Here is a 17,219-nt window from a genome sequence, read left to right as displayed (position 1 = left end):
AAGGCTTTCATCATATTAATAATATTTTAAGAATTCCCAAATTTTTGTGAATATTATGAGTCCAAGTTCATTAGCTTTGACCCCTGCCTCCTAAAAACAGAAACTAAACACTAAACAAAAACACATTCCCTCATAGTTTTCACACAGCCTGTTCTTCACAGGTAGCTGCATATATCTTTTACAGTTCCTGGTACAGCAGACAGCAGTCTTTACTAAGTATTTTCATGTAAGAACAGAAAGGTGACAGACTACTACATCTAAAATGATTTCTTACAAAGTTTTAAAATTTAAGTAAGTAAAGCAACTACCTATCTCTAATATATCTCTAGACACTGTCATCTCCAATTGTGCAAGTAGCTAGAAAATGAAAGTAAAGTACTAACATTTTATATGGTTATACATCATCTTTTAATTCTCTAATCATTGCTTTTTTATTCTAGCAATTACATAGTCTCATGTACTCTTCTTCTAATATTATTTATTTCTAGATCATATATAAGCCTTCTTCCTATAAGATAAACCCATCTATCATTGCTTGCATTTTATAGTTTCTTTTTGTAACCACACCTTTTTTCTTGAGAACACCTTAATTCTCTATCCTTGATGTCTCAAGTTCACCCCAGTATTTAATGTAGAAGTCACTGGACAGGAGGTTACACATATCTCCTCATAATTCCAAATTCAAGGCCAAGTCTGGCATTGAGCTATTTCTACAAAGAATTACAGCCTCTGCAGTTATATTACTAGATCCTTTCCATGGGCCTAAAGGCCAAATTGAAAGCTTGTTCCTTGTCCATCAGAAACTGAAAGTAAAATAGAAAAGACAGACATTTAGCTTCTGGGCAACAGCACACATGAGCACACATGGAGATCAATGGCTTGTCAATGCTCCAAGGGTAAAAATTGTGTCACACTTACCCTTATGCAACCATTCCAGATTTTCCCAGAATAAACCTCAAAGGAAAGGCTGGTTCTCAGCTTCATTCAGGTCTATGTGTACTGTGCTTATCAATCCTGCCATAAATATAACTCATGTGCCAGGTAGCTTCCCAGTTGAGATTTGCTCTTAGAAGTCTAATTGGTATCAATGAACATCTATTAATAAATGTCTGGTTTTGTTAAACAAACCATTTTCTGCAAAAGAATGTATTTTTTCTTGTTTTCTTTTCTTTTAATGTGTATGTCTGAGTTTATATGTATACCACATTTGTGCTGCTACCTGGGCATGCCAGCAGAGGGGGTTGGGTCTCTAAGAAATGGAGATATAATTTGTTGTAAGCTGCTGTGAAGGTGCTGGGGATTGAAATCTTGTCCTCTGTGAGGAAAACAAATACTCTTAACTATATCAATACCTAGAGATGTTGGACTAATATCTCCAACATCTCTAGGTATTGTTTTTATTGGGAAGGAACAGTAGGTTTTTTTACCCCAGTGTGTGTGTGTGTGTGTGTGTGTGTGTGTGTGTGTGTGTGTGTGTGTGTGTGTGTGTGTATGTACATGTATAGAGGCCCTTGGTTTAGATAAGGAGACTTTCTTCATTGTTATTTAATTTGTATATTGAGGCAGGTTATCTTAACTGAACAAAATGCACACAGAAGTGTTATTCTTAGTGTCACTAACCAGTTCACTCTGGGTTGCTTTATATCTGCCTTCATACACAAGCTGCCATGCATAGCCAGCATTTTACCTGGGCTTTAGTGATATGAACCACAGTATTCCTGCTTGCATGGGACATACTTTATTCACCATGCTATTGGGACATTCCATGTGAGCTTTGTAGGGGCAGAAACAGTGCTTCTCCACAATTCTTTATTGCCATGTTTCATTCTGGATGATCACACAGATTCAGCTGGAATACAATCTTATTCTTAGATATTGTCTTGCTGGATTTTCCTTTAAGATATTTCCACCTGTATTTCTAGAAGAGATCTAATTTCTTTACTTAACTTTTTTTTTTCAGTTGTGAATATATAGACAAGCACAGCCCATGAAAGTTCACCTTGGAAATAATTTTGACTTAGTTGTGAAGATATGTCTTCTTCCACCTCCAACACACCTGTGCTTCTACTAAGAAACTTTGTTCTAATTTTATTCCTAATCATCAGGTTTTGTAGATTGAGGCTCTTGACTTTGCTTAGGTGTGTTACAGTTCTAAAGCCTGAGCTACATAAACAAAAACAAAACATTTCATGTTTATCTCTTCCTCACTTCATAAAGTATTACATGGTTGCTAGTATCTTCTTCCAAATTGATCTTTCTTCATGAAAAATACTTTAGATATTAGATACCTCATGACCCTGTTTTAAACTTATAATTTTTATTGTTCTTGTATTGTCTGCTCATCCACCCAACCACCCACCCTCTCTTCATCCCCGTTCAATTATCTAAGATTCTATCTTCCAACTTCACAGGCATAAAAAGCTCTTTTATCAAATTCTGTTATACTGTATGGCTTTCTTTGAAAAGAAAGTATAGGAATTTTATCTCATGGATGCATATAATTCTACTATCTCTATAAAGATGTTGTGTATGTTATTTTCATGTGTTAACAAAGATATTTTACATGTTTGTATGTAAACACATACACTTTCACTACATGAAAGGCTTAAGTGAGTGTCTTCCTCTATATCCATCAAAGTTTTCTTTGCATAGACAATGTCTCTGTCTGAGGCTTGTATTCGTCAAAATCAAAACAAGTTTGACATTAATCTCCAAAAATCCTCCTATCTCTGACTCCTCGCACTGTGTTAGAAATCATATGCCATGGGATAGAATAAAAGTCTGGGTCCTTGTCTTGTGCAGCAAGTACTGCATATGTTGGCCTGCTCATTGGATTATTTTATTTCTTACTTCTAAATGTTTGTGGACACAGAGGATTTTGCTTCTTGCTCTCCTGAATAATTGAGTCACTACAAAACAGATAAAAATTTGAAACTGTGGGCTGAAATTATTGGCAAGTAGATACCATTGGCTGCTGATTACATGGGACACTTATTTTCACTGTTGATAATTCTGAAGACCTAGACATCATGTTTATTTTTCAGAGTTGCTCATTCTTCTATAGGAATATGTTCCTTTTTTCTGTATTGAAGAAGGAACGTCAGTAAAATCTGGCTGGAATCCAGTTTTATACAGCAGAGGATATGTACATCATGCCTGTTTAATGCTGCACCTACAGAGACTTCACCTCTAGCTAATCTTCTATTCAATGTTTATATTCCAAAAATTAAATGGAAGATAAAAGTGGAAAGAATCCTACTTTCTATCTTCCTGGATTAACTTCCTGTCAATCTTCCTTACACTGAGATTGAACATTGCCCTATATAACCACCATTTGATTTTCCCCCATTCTATGTTCAAGACCAGACTCTACAGTGAGCAGAGCAGGCCCACGATAAGCACTTGTAGTGAGGCAGGGAAACCTCAAATCTGTTATGTTTAAGGTACACACAGTCCTTTCCCCAATGCACTTAGCAACTTGGCTTTTATTCTCATAGAGCTTAATGCACATCCTTTTGAAGCAATAGAGTTGCCTGAAAGCCTTCAGTAATTGCTCTTGTGAAAGAAAACACATTCTGAAGCATATTCCAGAGATAAGGCCAGTTCACTGATCCTGAATATTCAAGAATTGGATGCATTTGTAGCAAGACATGGAAATTTTAGGGGAAATCCCTTATTTACTATTTTATAAGTAAGCATGTTGCTTTGCACATGAAAACAATTAGATGAATTCTGAAGAAATATATGTGCAATGAGCATATGCTTACATAATCAATGGCTATTAATAAGATTAACAACTCACATGCCATCTCTAGCAAATAATTCCTTCCTTTCCTCCTCCTCCTCTTCCTCCTCTCACTATCCCCCCTCTACTTTCTCCTCAACCTATAAAATGCAGCCTCAGACAGTAAGCAAGGGTTCTTGAATAGACCTAGTTCAAGACCAATGTTTTCTTATACAGTATCTGGCATTTAATTTTACTTTGGATTTGATTAAATTCCTTGTAACTTTGCTGGTTTTGTGCATGACTTCAAATCTTTGAATATGATACCAAGAATCTCTAAACCCCAGGTCCCAGCAGAGATCAACAGTAACAGTGGAATGTATTCCCATGATCTTACACAGAATAGTAAGCATAGCTTGGAAAGGAGGCCCTCCTTCTCATCATCATCTTCTTCTTCCTCCTCCTCCTCGATCCCCTTTTCCTCCTCCTATTCTCCAGTCTTAGAATTCCAACAGTGTTCTGACATTTCAGGCCTACCTTGAATGTTCTTTTGTTATCTTTGTCTTTCTGAATTTTAACATTTTCAATTATTTCTAAAAATTTTTATATAGTTTTGGAGGTGGGGTAAAGGAAATTTTTATAAGAGTTCAATCAAGGATAGATTTGTAAATCTATCCATGTTTAAACAGTGCTCTGTATTTTCCTATGTGGTTTGTCTGAACAATAATACAGCTGAGCTTTATGATCAACTTTGAAATAACTGGCTCTGAGAAAATTCACCCATGTTTTATTCTACTTCAACATCTTAGCTATACCAGGATTGCCAAACCATACTGGCTTCTCTCACATCCAGTGGCTATATCTGTACCCTACAATAAATGTGACAGAGATTGTCACCAGTTATTTTCTTTCCATATTCCTGTGTGTATCTGTGTGTGCCACAGTTGAATTACCAAATACAAGGAGCTGTGTGGCAATGTTTTATTATTTGATGTAAACAACCATTTTCTGAAATATTTCACTGTGAGTTTTACCCTATTCCATTCTCATCTGTAGTTTCAAACAGAACCCTCTTAAACTCAATGTGTCTTAAGTGAGGCAGTAAGATAAGCAGCACTGGGAATAGTTTAGCACTCAGAGATCTGATTAAGCTTTGCCTAAGCACACCATTTATCTAATATGAATACAAATGGCAAAATATAACTGAACAACTTTTTTGTTTGTTTGTTTGCTTGCTTGTTTGTTTTAAGCAAGATTGCTGTCTTATTTGTATAGTGTGAACCTCAAATTATTAACTTTCCTTGTGATACTCAATCATTGGAAGGGGTGGGGGTTGAGGAATCTATTCTTCTGTAGATTTGGGATGATTGTGTTCGTCAAGGTTTTAGGGATTAATAAGAGACTGTTTATAAGTGATTTGTAAATCCTTGATGAAATATGTGTGATAAATCCAAAACAGGGTTATTACAGAATGTACCAAAATGCTGGCTGCATATTCAGCCACCTGGATCTTCCTTAAATTCTGAGATGGAGAGATTGGGGAATTACATATTTAACTTTAGGACTAGCCTGGATCTTCTTTAAATTCTGAGGTGAAGAGATTGGGGAATTGTGTATTTAACTTTAGGTATAGACCTCTAATTATATTCTTAAGGATTAAGAAAATATTTATCATCTGTGTAAAGAAACAAACAGTTGTTCAGTTCTAACATTTATTGGAAGTTGTTTTAAACTGGGCAAGTACAAAGTGATAGGATCCAGAGAATCCTCTATAAGCAGCAATAGAAAATCTGATCATCAGACAGAGCCAGAAACTCCACCTTTTCACATGTGTCAGAGGTGACCAAATGGAATTTCAGAAAGAAAACTCTGAGGAACAATAATACTCACTTCATCTTCTGTCCATGCCCAAGTTTATTCAGAAGCCTTTGTTCATTCACATCCCGTGAAGAATACTTTCTTACCAGAATGGCTCCACTGCAATCTTGTGACAGAGTTATCCTCTAGACACCTCAAGATTGGGGAAGGAGTTGTTCTTTAAATGACTGTGCATGCATCTTCAGACTGTCCTTCTTTTAGTTAAGGTCATTAGGATAAACTTGTAAGGAGTCATTGAAAATTCCCAAGTTGTTCTGCCTCTTTTAGAACACTAGATGCAGGCAAGTTTTGCTGATTCTAACACTAAATTTTTGGCCTGACTGTGTTCACTTCTGCCAGTTGTTTGAACATAAGTTTCTGACCTAGAAATTATATTTGTAGAGAGAGTGTCCTCCATGTGTATGCATGCCTGTACACAAAACCCTTTGCTTTCTTTGGGGGTCAACACTGTTGGGGAAGTACTTGCTGCAATAAGTCTTTTTCCTGTGGAAAAAAAAATTCATCAAAAAAGCCCACCTTCTGAACCCTCTTTACACTTTTTCATAGACCATTTTTCAAACCCTCAATATCTATCATAAACTCATTTTTGTGTCTCAGTTAATATCTTTATTACTAATAAATGAGATCTTCTGGGACATATTAACAAGTCAAGATCTATCACCACTAGAAAGGTGAGTATCCTTGGATAGTATCTCCTTTAACCATGCTACCTAATATTTACCAAATATATATGAGAAGGGCTTCTTTTACCATATAAACTTCACCAAACCACATTGGAACATAAAAGTTGAGGTACCCCAGATTTACGTTCTCTCAGTACACTGTGTTCTGTATCTTTGGTCACTAACAGCTGGCCCTAGAATAAAATATCTCCTATCCTTTTTGAAATGAGAGTTATGTTTTTATGTTGACACTTCACTCCTTTTGTCTTATAATTTTACAGACTCTGTGGGCCTCAAAAGGCTAAGTCATTCTGTCTGTTTACAATTCTTCTCCTGGACTCTATGGGGAGTTCTAACACTTGCTAGTTCTGTGATTCTTTCTCTGAGTAAAGGGAGGCTGAACACATATTTCAATTTGAGCGTACACTGTAAACTAAGATGCTTTGCTCAATGGTGATATTAAGATGAATCAAACATGGTTCATTACTTTGTGGATTTTTTAAAACTAAATAATTCTCTATTCACTTCTCTATTACATATCCCTATGTCAGTATCTAGTACATTTTAGGCTTTGTCAATAAAATATGTATGTTGAAGCTTCTCATTCATATAATTACATGTGGAGGTGATAATAAAGATCATTTATTAACACTAAGAATAGAATAGACATTTGTGTGGAGACATACCATAACATCCTTCAAAAGAGCTGGCTAGTCACGTGTTAAAAGGACCACTTCCAGAAAGGCTGGTTCATATTAAGCCAAGCTAAAGAGATGGGACGAATAACTATTCCTTTAATGAGTTAATGTACTTCTCTATCACAGAATTCCTCAGTTCAGCTCCGTAATTGCTCTGAGGTTCTGGTGGATCTGCCCTCCTTTCTGAGAACTAACTCTCCCTCTTTCATATCTTCTGTTCTTTTCTTCAGATGCAGTCAGACCTCACTTGTGCTTTTTCTGACATCTTGATTTTCCTTACTTTTTTATTTTTTTGTCATGTTGCCAATCTCCACTCATAGCTCAAATAGCTAGTCTGTCTCCTCCTCTTCTGTATCTCTGTCCTCTGTGCAGCTGTGAAGATTTTGTTTGCCTGCTTTGGGGTTTTGATTTAGATTCCCAAATAATCCTTGAGGTTCTTTTTGAGGTCATTCTTGACTATTTTATAAGAGACTAACATCCTCAAAAGTGAATACCAATTTTGCCTGATCTGGCCTGGTCATGGAAGGAACATTATAATACTGATCTCAGCCCTTAAGCAGAGCCAAGAGGATAAGGGTTTCCTCCTCATGTGCTAATGTTTGCTTTAGGTGTAAAGCTTGTTTGCATGATAAAATGACATAGCTTCTCCAAGATAATCAGAAACAGCATGATTCCAGGAAGTGAGGATGCATCTGATGATCCTGTATTATGGAGATCCTGAGACCTTTAGGTCATCCCTTAAGGCTGTGGGAAAGATCTCTGAAGGCATGAGTTCAACAGAAGTTCAGAACTTCTTTTCTTTACAGGATTTCTCAACTATAAAAATACAATCATGCAATATGAATTGTATGATGGGCTTCACAGACCTGAAAAAACAAAGGCAACTATAGTAATGAGTCAGCTTAGTCAAAATGATATTAGGGAAGAATACAGGATTTGGTAAATAGAGGAAAAACCTGAATCATGAAAGAGAAAGGATAGTTAAAAAACTAAGGCTCCTATAGATACTTACATATGTGTATAGATGATTAGTTTTAAATTGTTGATCTCTTCCACAGACAGTACCAACAACTAAATTTGATCCAGATATTCTACTATTCTACTCCCTAAAGGAGGTAGTTATATGTGAAATCCAAATAGAAGTTGGGGCCAAACATAAATCTGGTATCAAGAAAAAAGATGTTGTCTTAATTATATTTCTACTTTATGGGATCATTTAATACTTGTGAATAATAAGTCTTGAGTTGCTGAGATCAAAAAGAAAAAAATACAAAAGTAAAAGAATATATTGAGATAGCTAAGAATTACAAAATGGGTTTCAATGGTGTACACAGCAGCATAGACAATAGTTCACTAACTCGCCAAAAAATTATTAAAAATATTATACTTAATGCTAACTTTTTCATATAAAAAGTCTCTAGGTCTAGATTTGGAAACCCTAAGTTCTGTGCCTAGCAAACCACATAGAACTTGGTATGTCAAAATAATAATAATAATAATAATAATAATAATAATAGTAATAACTTTGTGGTGCCTGGTTCATTTGCCTTGAAGGTACAATGTATTTCAGTTTCCTCGTGTGTGTGTGTGTGTGTGTGTGTGTGTGTGTGTGTGTGTTTGTGTATGTGTGTGTGTGTGTGTTTGTATGGACAAAGAGAGAGAGAGAGAGAGAGTGTGTGAGATTTCCTAATTCTCTTGTCTTTTCTTTGAAGGATGCTAATCTTGTAAAATGAGGGAATATTGTATATGGCATTGACAATATTTTTTATCTTAGTCAAGGACTAAGGCCATAAAATGCTGATCCATGGAATTATCAAAAGGGAACCTGGAATAAATGTTTGCATTTATCCTAGGATCCTCCCCACAGTTACTTGGCAATAACTACTTTTGACTGACTCACTATCAAAGGGGCTGCTTGTTCCCTCCTCTCTCTCTTACCCACTTGCTCTTGCTCTCCTGCGCTAGTTCCCTTACCCTCTTTCCCCTCTAACACCTTTTGCCTGCACCCTCTTTCTATGTGTTCATGGCCAGCCTCGCCTCCTCCTCCTTCTCCTTCCTCTCTCTCTCTCTCTCTCTCTCTCTCTCTCTCTCTCTCTCTCTCTCTCTCTTCCTCTTACCTTATCTCACCTCTCCTCTCCATGTCATCAATACAGTCCATTCTCTACTATACCATTGTGTGGCTAGTCCCTCAGGGAGAAGCTATGCCTCAGCATGGGCCTACAGAGGCACCCCCTTTCCTCATACCATACCACACCTCCCTCAAACATATTCCTTACTTCTCTTTCTTTATATAAAATATAACAGTAAATTCTTAAATATTATGAAATGTTTAAGGATGTACCTTATGCAATTGTAACAAATAAAACACTGGTCTTTTTTTTTTTTTTTTCTGCAAGAGCAAGCTATCTCCAACAGATTACAGAGAATCTGTAACAGAAGAGAAATAGCTTTCATCCATCACTGACTTCTAGTCATACTTTACCCCTTCCTCAGAATACTCTCTCATGGATGAGGCTGTACTTTAGTACAATTTCCCCAGTAACAAAATAATGTCAGTGTCATATAAAATATTTCTTCATTTTTTAGGATTAGCATCCTTCAAATAAAAGGCACAGGAGGATTAGGAAATATCTCTCTCTCTCTCTCTCTCTCTCTCTCTCTCTCTCTCTCTCTCTCTCTCTCTCTCTCTCTTTCTCTCCACCCCCCACACACGTAAGTACTCCTGTTACTTCACTATTTCTTCTGTTTCTTTATCCCCCTTTGATAAAAACACATAAGCATAAGTAGAAAAGGTAATCAACCCTACAAATGAATACCCCCCCCCATAAAACAGCTGCCTTCTAGTCCTTGATTTTTCACTCCTAGTCTTCAAATGCTGTAAGGGAATGAGTTCTCCCATTAAGTAACACAATCAGCAGCATTTTGCCCTTATTCCTCACAGACAAAACAATATTCAACAGTTATCTGTAGAGTTAATGATATATGATATTTCATTAGCTTCATTTCTATTTAAGAAATTGACTGGTGGTTTTGCTTATTTGTCTTGTTTTGTTTTGTTTCCTATTTGTTTGTAGGGTGTTTTGGTATTTGTTTGTTTTGTTTTGTTTTTACAGGGACTTAGAGGGATGATTAAAATTTTCTACTCTACGTATTTTGGTTTTCTTCGATGATGATTTATTCAGGAAGGGAGATCAACACTCATCATGACTGAAACACATAGAAAGTTAATAGCATGTTTAACTGTATCTGTTGACTTGGGCTTAAAAGTCTAGAAGTATATGTGATTCTTTTTTAGTCCTTCAAATACACTCTCTTGTCTCTAGTTTTCATCCTTTCTTCTGACCTCACTATCTGTTTTTAGAGGGTTATTTCACACAGTGTTAGATAAAAGCCATTCTGAAATGTTCTTTCTTTCATATTCATGGGGAGATAAAACTACTCTCCCTGTGCAATGGTAGCCACCTAGTATGAAAATACCCATAGCCATTTCTTTCACCATACTCTAGCAATTTCCTACCTGTAAAGTGCTAATCCACTAAGCTCTGGGCAGTTTGCATTTCCTCTAACATTTCCTCTAACATTTCTAACACAAAATTGTTGATTCTACTGAGATGGGTGTGAATGAATCCTGATTACAGAAGATTTCAAGGTAAACATATTCAAGAATTACACATTCATTCTCTTTATCATATTTCAACTTGTGAAAATCCCTAATTTCCAAATGAGGAACTGGTTCTTCTTTCTTTTGGGGGGACATGGTCTCTCTTAACTCAGTCTGATCTTGAGCATGCTACAAAGCTGATGTGGCATTGCATGTTGGCCTTCTGCCTCCATGTTCAGGCCAGGGCTCTGGACTCAAAAACACACATTCACTGTAGTGTACCTACATCCACTAAAATGTTCCTAGTCCCTGATCTGCTGTTAAGCAGGTCAGTGGCTTAATGATATGAAAGTACTAGGACCATACTGAAGCAGTGAATTCTTCATAATTCCTCAAGGAATCCTTTGAGGTCTGCAAATAAAGTCTTTACAGAAAGAAATAGTCATGGAAGACAATAGAAGGAGGAAATAAAGAATTGCAAAATCTAAGACTTACAAAGAAACTCAATGCTTGCCAGTTATTATTTTGTCTCACACCTTTTAGAATTATTATAGTTTTCTCAGTCAATAGTCACTTAATTGTTATATTAAGACCAGTAATGATGAGAGACTTCATACCACTGTAGGCATTTGTTCATTGGTATAATGAGGAAACTCTTTTGTTTCTTCCTTTTTAAATGTTATTCATTTTACATTCTGATCTCAGTTTCTCTTCCATCTCCTCCTGCCAGTACCTTCGCTTCTCTAATCTCCTCACATGCACTCCTCCTCCTTTTCTCTTCAGCAAAAGGATAGGCTCCAATGCAGATGAACCAGTCATGGCATATCAATTTGTAGTAAGATTAGGCACTTCCTCTTCTATTAAGGCTAGGCAAGGCAACCCAGTAGGGAGAAAGAGTCTCAAGGCAGGCAACAGAATCAGAGACAATTCCTGTTGCCACTGTTATGATCAAGTTACACAACTGTAACATATCTGTAGGGGATGTAGGTTAGTCCCATGAGGGCTCCCTGGTTGTTGGTTTAGTCTCTGTGAGCCTCTAAGTACTGAATGTAGATGAATCTGTGGGTTTTCTGTCAGACTTTGCCCTCTCCACTAACAACTAGATTGCTTCAGAAATGTAATCACTCCAATTCTGTATCCATTTTAGGTAGTTTATGAATTTGTCTTTTTTCTTGTATTGTGGAGACAGCAGCAAGCTTTGCTGGTCTCCACAGTCTCTCATATTTATAATATCAGTAACCAGTATGAGTGCTAACAAAAACAATAAGACTAGTCCATCTGTTGTGTCTTCAAAGATAAGGAGATGGCGGAAGTTTCACAGATTCTAAATAATGCATTTTTAGACTATAGACTACCCACAATGTGGGGAAACTTAAAGAGGAAGTATGGTGAAAGGGCAGGAGTAAGAGGGAGGGGATCAAGATTAGCATATAAAAAGTTAATTAGTAGAGAAAATCCTCCCTTAAAGGCTACCTGTTATTAAACATAGCACACAACTGCAAAATCAGACCCCAGGAAAAGAAAGGTAATTATGCAAATGGCCTATAAATGGAAGTGAATCTATAGGTCCAGAGATTTGAGCCTGAGCCTGTGCTAACCCACTGCTCTATTATCATGCTCAGGAAAGCCTTTCTCCTTCTTAAAAAGTTGCCTATTGTCATCACTATCCATTTGTCATGATACAATTCTTTGTTCCAGGACACAGGAACCTGAAAATATCTGTGAGTGTCTGTTAGGACAGGGGCCACATCTTGAACGGAAGTGATTTCTGTATCAAGATGCTCTCCTGTGGATCACTCTGAGAAGCCATGCTATATATCTTAGCTTTTCGTCTGTTTCCTGAATTCAGTCAGGGTTCCCAAAATGTAAGTATCTATAGTCAGGTGAAGTTTCCAATAAGGGGACTGCAAAAATATCTTGAAAGGAAACCACAGAAAATTTGTCAGGGAGGAATTCAAGAATAATTCCCTATTAGAGAAATGTCAATTATTTAAAAGAAGTATGTGTTTCAAAGGTTAACACATTAGCACTTCTCATTTAGCCCTTGTGATTAAGGAAACAGCCAGGAATAGTGATGTATATCCAAAATCCCAGCACTCAGAGGGTGTGCCAGCAGACCTGGGAGTCTAGTGAGACTTTCCCACAAGGAAAAGTAAAAACAAAAACAAAGCCTGAATATGCTACTGAGGGAGAGGTTAAGGCCCCTATCTGAGCATTACTTGCTGTGATATCATGAACTATGATGTCCTCATGCCTCAGTTTCTACAACTGTAGAGACATGACATAGTAGGTATATTAATATCAATGAATAAACACAGTTAAGCACAGTATGGGCTCATTAGAATAATTAGATGCAGTAATTCCTGTTCTGTATTTTATGTGTTCTTGGCAGTCATATTTTCAGAGGTGTAGGTATGTGAAGACCTACCCTAAAGAGACTTCAGAGACAGTCTTCTATATAACCATTAGTATAATCTAAATACATCAGGAGACTGAGATGCAGATAAGAAGGAAGATTAGTGGGCTGAGTGTCCTAGATATTCCATGCCCTATATGTACCTTCTTGAACTGCCCATGCCCAGTGATTCAAAGACAGCTTCATATACTCTAAAGTCTGACATGGCAAATTCAATTGCCTGATATATTGGCATGTTTTGGGCCACAAACTTGTAAACTGTTGGTAAGTTCGTGATTAAATGGCTCATGGGCTTGAAAAAACCAGTCTTCCTCTTCTTCCTTCTCTTTATCTTCTTCCTCACTTTCTTCATCTTTCTTCTCCACTTCTTCCTTTTCATTCTTCTCTTCCTTTTCCTCCTCTTCCTTCTCTTCCTCTTCCTCCTGCTTCTCCTTCTCATTCTTCTCTTTCTCTTCCTCCTTTCATGCCTGTGTATACTTTCTGTTCTTTCCCTCTATCTTGGTCTCAGAATAAATGACTACAATAGCATCATGTGGAACATCTATTGTTATTCTTGGACTTTAGGCTGGTTCATCCCAAACATTCCTCATTTTTCATTACACCTTTCACATTAAATAAATAGTTGTTTATATTTAAGTCCTTCCTAATACACCATGAGAAAGAAAGATATCTCTCTCTCTCTCTCTCTTTCTCTCTCTCTCTCTCTCTCTCTCTCTCACACACACACACACACACACACACACATACACACAGTCAGAAAAGGCATATTATGGAAATAAGTGCACTTAAAGTGTAGGCAGTATTGCATATTGCCACCTTTCATAGAGCTCATTTTGCTGTCTACACAGTCCACCTTAACACAACTGTGTGGTTAGGATTAACAGAGCAAAAGTCTAGAGGCCTATTATTGTGACAGAATTTGCAAGAGAAGTACAAGCATATCCTTGATCATAGGAGAACGTTGTATGAGATATCCTTGATCATAGGAAAACGTTGTATGAGATCATGCTAAAAGGACATATTTGTATTTCCTCCATTTATTTGTTCAATTATTACATATGGCAGGATTCTGATTTCATAGTGTACTTGCTTATTGCTCAATTAGAAAGTTTTGTCCTGACATAGTGTGATAAAACTATCATGTGATTATCATTATTATTTCCTCTATGATATAGTTTCTGTCCTTTATTTTACTGGCTTATATCTACTATGTAAACCCTATTTCCAAAATTTGATTTTCATCTTTATTGAATGCTCACAATCAGCAATGTCATCATGACAATCTACGTGCTACAGATACATTGAAAACTGGAAAGCAAGATGTAATTTGCAAATTCCATTTTATTGAGGATTCCACCAGCAAGGCAGCACAAATAACAATGAACTGTAGCATTCAAAAGGCACTTGAGCTTTTCTATTATATGAAGGCAGGGTACAATGCCCTGTAATAATGCATGAGTTTTATGACTAATTGTAATAATGGCAAGAGATGAACATTTTTCATTTGTGAAATAGTAGTACTCCTTGGCCAAGTAAAATATTCCATGTCTGGACATTTTCAAGGGGCAAATATCACTCTTCAGTTGTTAGTCATAGTAGAAAGAATTGATTTCTCTAAGGGAAATTCACACTCTGAAAAGTGAGGTTCTGTGTCATAGTATTGTGGCTCCCACCACATATTTCTCTGAAAGACCTGGACAATGCCTATCTATACACACAGTATTTATGCTCTCCCAGCCCTCAGTGATGAGCACAGCAGCAAACATATCAGAATACATATTGCAAGCATCCTTCTTAAATTCAGATCTACTTATCATCTTTTATACTTAATGGGTTTCAGCTTGGAACAAATAATAAATAATTACTGCAAGACAATCACGGCAAATTAAATTTAATGAGTTTATACTTCAAAATCAAGTTGGCTCTGGCACAGAATACCAATTATCATTCATATAGATGAACTAGAAGAAATGTTAGGCTGAAGCTGCGTAGTTGTGAGTGTCTGCAGTATAATGAAATTTGGTCTTGTGGCTTCATGCCACCAACACTTACCATTCCTGGAGAGCAGAATAGCCAGAAAATTCTGAGAAGAGAAATTGAGGTAGAGCAAGAGGGCAGGAGCTTGTGCTGTCATGAAACTCAGTGTGATGGTTTCCTTGGATGGAGCTGTATCTTTGTAGATAGCTGATGATGAGAGGCTTGTGTTCTTGGTCACCGGGTATGGTTCTTGAAACATGTATGCAACAGAGGTTCCAGAATAAAAAAGTGCTGAAATCTCTGCAAAAGAGAAGATGAGAGAGCATATGTTCAAACATTTAGTCAATTACTCTAAGTGGCTGTAATGCCTGATCATTGATTCTCCTGCTTCTAGCATTGTGTGATGGATGTTAAACACACACACACACACACATAAACACAACACAATGTGCTTCTTGGTAAATTTAAAGATATTCAAATCCATTCTTGTGTTTATGTGCATATGTGCAGGTGTGGGTTCATGTTGACATTGGAGACTGGATTTCTTCCCTCATAATTCTCCACTTTGTTTTTTGAGACATTAAACCAGGGCTTCAAAGGAATATGATAGGTTTCTCTTTTTCCCAAAGGAGCAGGCAGTATTCTAATCCTCCCTTGATGTGGAGAGCCATACCACAAGCAGTTGCTGTGGAGAGGCGTGCCGCGAGCAATCACCATTATAAGATGGCGCTGGCCTCCACTGTACCTAACTAGTAAACAAGACTTGTACGCAGGTGCAAGAGTGAACTCACTCCTAGTCACTGCCCATTCTCGGGGCAGAGTAATGGGGTGATGGGTGAGCAATGGATCAGGAGCTGTCACGCCACATCAGGTGCTGAAACATCACACTGCAGGCTATATAAGGAGTGCCATTTTCCGGGTTCAGGGTCTTCCTGAGAAGTAAGCAATAAAGCTTTGCCGCAGAAGATTCTGGTTGTCCTGAGTGTGTTTCTGCTGGCGGGAACAAAAGCTCGGGATAAGTGGCTCCAAAGACCCAGGAACTACCATCACACCAGCGCAAGGGAGATCCCCCATTCTCGGGGCAGAACTAGAACTGTGGGACATTACAGCTCTGTAAGGTACATGCAGTCTTGAAATTTCTCCAGAGTTAGACGCCCTTTTGATTGTTTGCACTGCGATTGCACTTTTCCTTTCGGTTTCATTTTGCTTCCACCACTGGAACTGCTGACTGGTTCCCAGTTATGGTCAGGCCTGGACAGAGCCTGGACAGCAACCAGTTTCAGTCGTGGAAAGCACCTAGACAGCGCCTGGACAGCGACCAGTTTCAGTTGCGGTCAGGACTGGACAGTGGCAGTATGGGAATTTCTCACTCTGTAGTAGTGGCGTTAAGGTCAGTCCTGAAGCAATGTGGCCTAAAAATCGCCACTAAGATTATAGAGGGATTTGTCATGGAGGTAGACCATGTGGCACACACACACACATACACACAACACAATGTGCTTCTTGGTAAATTTAAAGATATTCAAATCCATTCTTGTGTTTATGTGCATATGTGCAGGTGTGGGTTCATGTTGACATTGGAGACTGGATTTCTTCCCTCATAATTCTCCACTTTGTTTTTTGAGACATTAAACCTTGCTCAGGGTCATTAACTGTCGCCTCTTGGGACAAACTGAAAGGAGATCTAGTTAGGGAACAGCAGAACGGCAAACTTAAAGCAGAGATCATGCTGTTGTGGAAATTGGTGAGATCCTGCTTAACAGATGAGGTTTGTCAGCAAATGGTAGAGGCAGGGCAGAGGATTTTGGACGAAATTCAAGACAGTCTACCAGAGACAGAGTGGGGAGAGAGAGTAAAAGTAGAGAAGAAACAAAATGCACTGAAGAATTTAGGCCTTTCCACGGGCCTTGAGCCCGAGGAAAAGAGATATAAAGGAAAGAATGCCTTGGGAGAGATTAAAAAAAAAAAAGGGTTGGAAAGGGAGAGAAGAGGAGAGATCGAGCTAGAGAGGCACATAAGGAAAGGAGTCTCTATCCGCCATTAGATGAGTCCAAGACACTAGCTGTCAGTAGCTCAGAATTGGATAAGGAACTTAGCTCCTCTGAGGAAACAGATTCCTTTTAGGAAACAGAGGAAGAAGCGGCAGGCTATGAGAAAAGGCCTTACAAGATGCTCAATTACAATGCATTGATGAGTCAAAGTCATTTGAATTGTGCATATTAAAAACTGAACAGTTACCAACAGCAGTCTTATGGCAAAATGG

General features: G+C 37.7%; 1 protein-coding gene across 3 annotated transcripts in view; it reads right to left on the bottom strand.

The window, feature by feature from the left end:
• Window positions 1-17,219, bottom strand: part of LOC110291812 (contactin-associated protein like 5-2) — a 684,470-nt gene that overhangs the window by 81,216 nt on the left and 586,035 nt on the right. For all 3 annotated transcript variants that reach the window (XM_029482787.1, XM_029482783.1, XM_029482788.1), the window contains exon 19: window positions 15,032-15,256. In XM_029482787.1, the coding sequence (XP_029338647.1) occupies window positions 15,032-15,256 (225 nt within the window). The remainder of the gene's footprint in view (window positions 1-15,031; window positions 15,257-17,219) is intronic.

This window comes from Mus caroli, chromosome 1 (genome assembly GCF_900094665.2).
Source record: "Mus caroli chromosome 1, CAROLI_EIJ_v1.1, whole genome shotgun sequence".
Taxonomy (NCBI): Eukaryota; Metazoa; Chordata; class Mammalia; order Rodentia; family Muridae; genus Mus; species Mus caroli.
The sequence above is the reverse complement of the archived record's forward strand: the minus strand, read 5'-3'. Positions and strand labels throughout refer to the sequence as shown.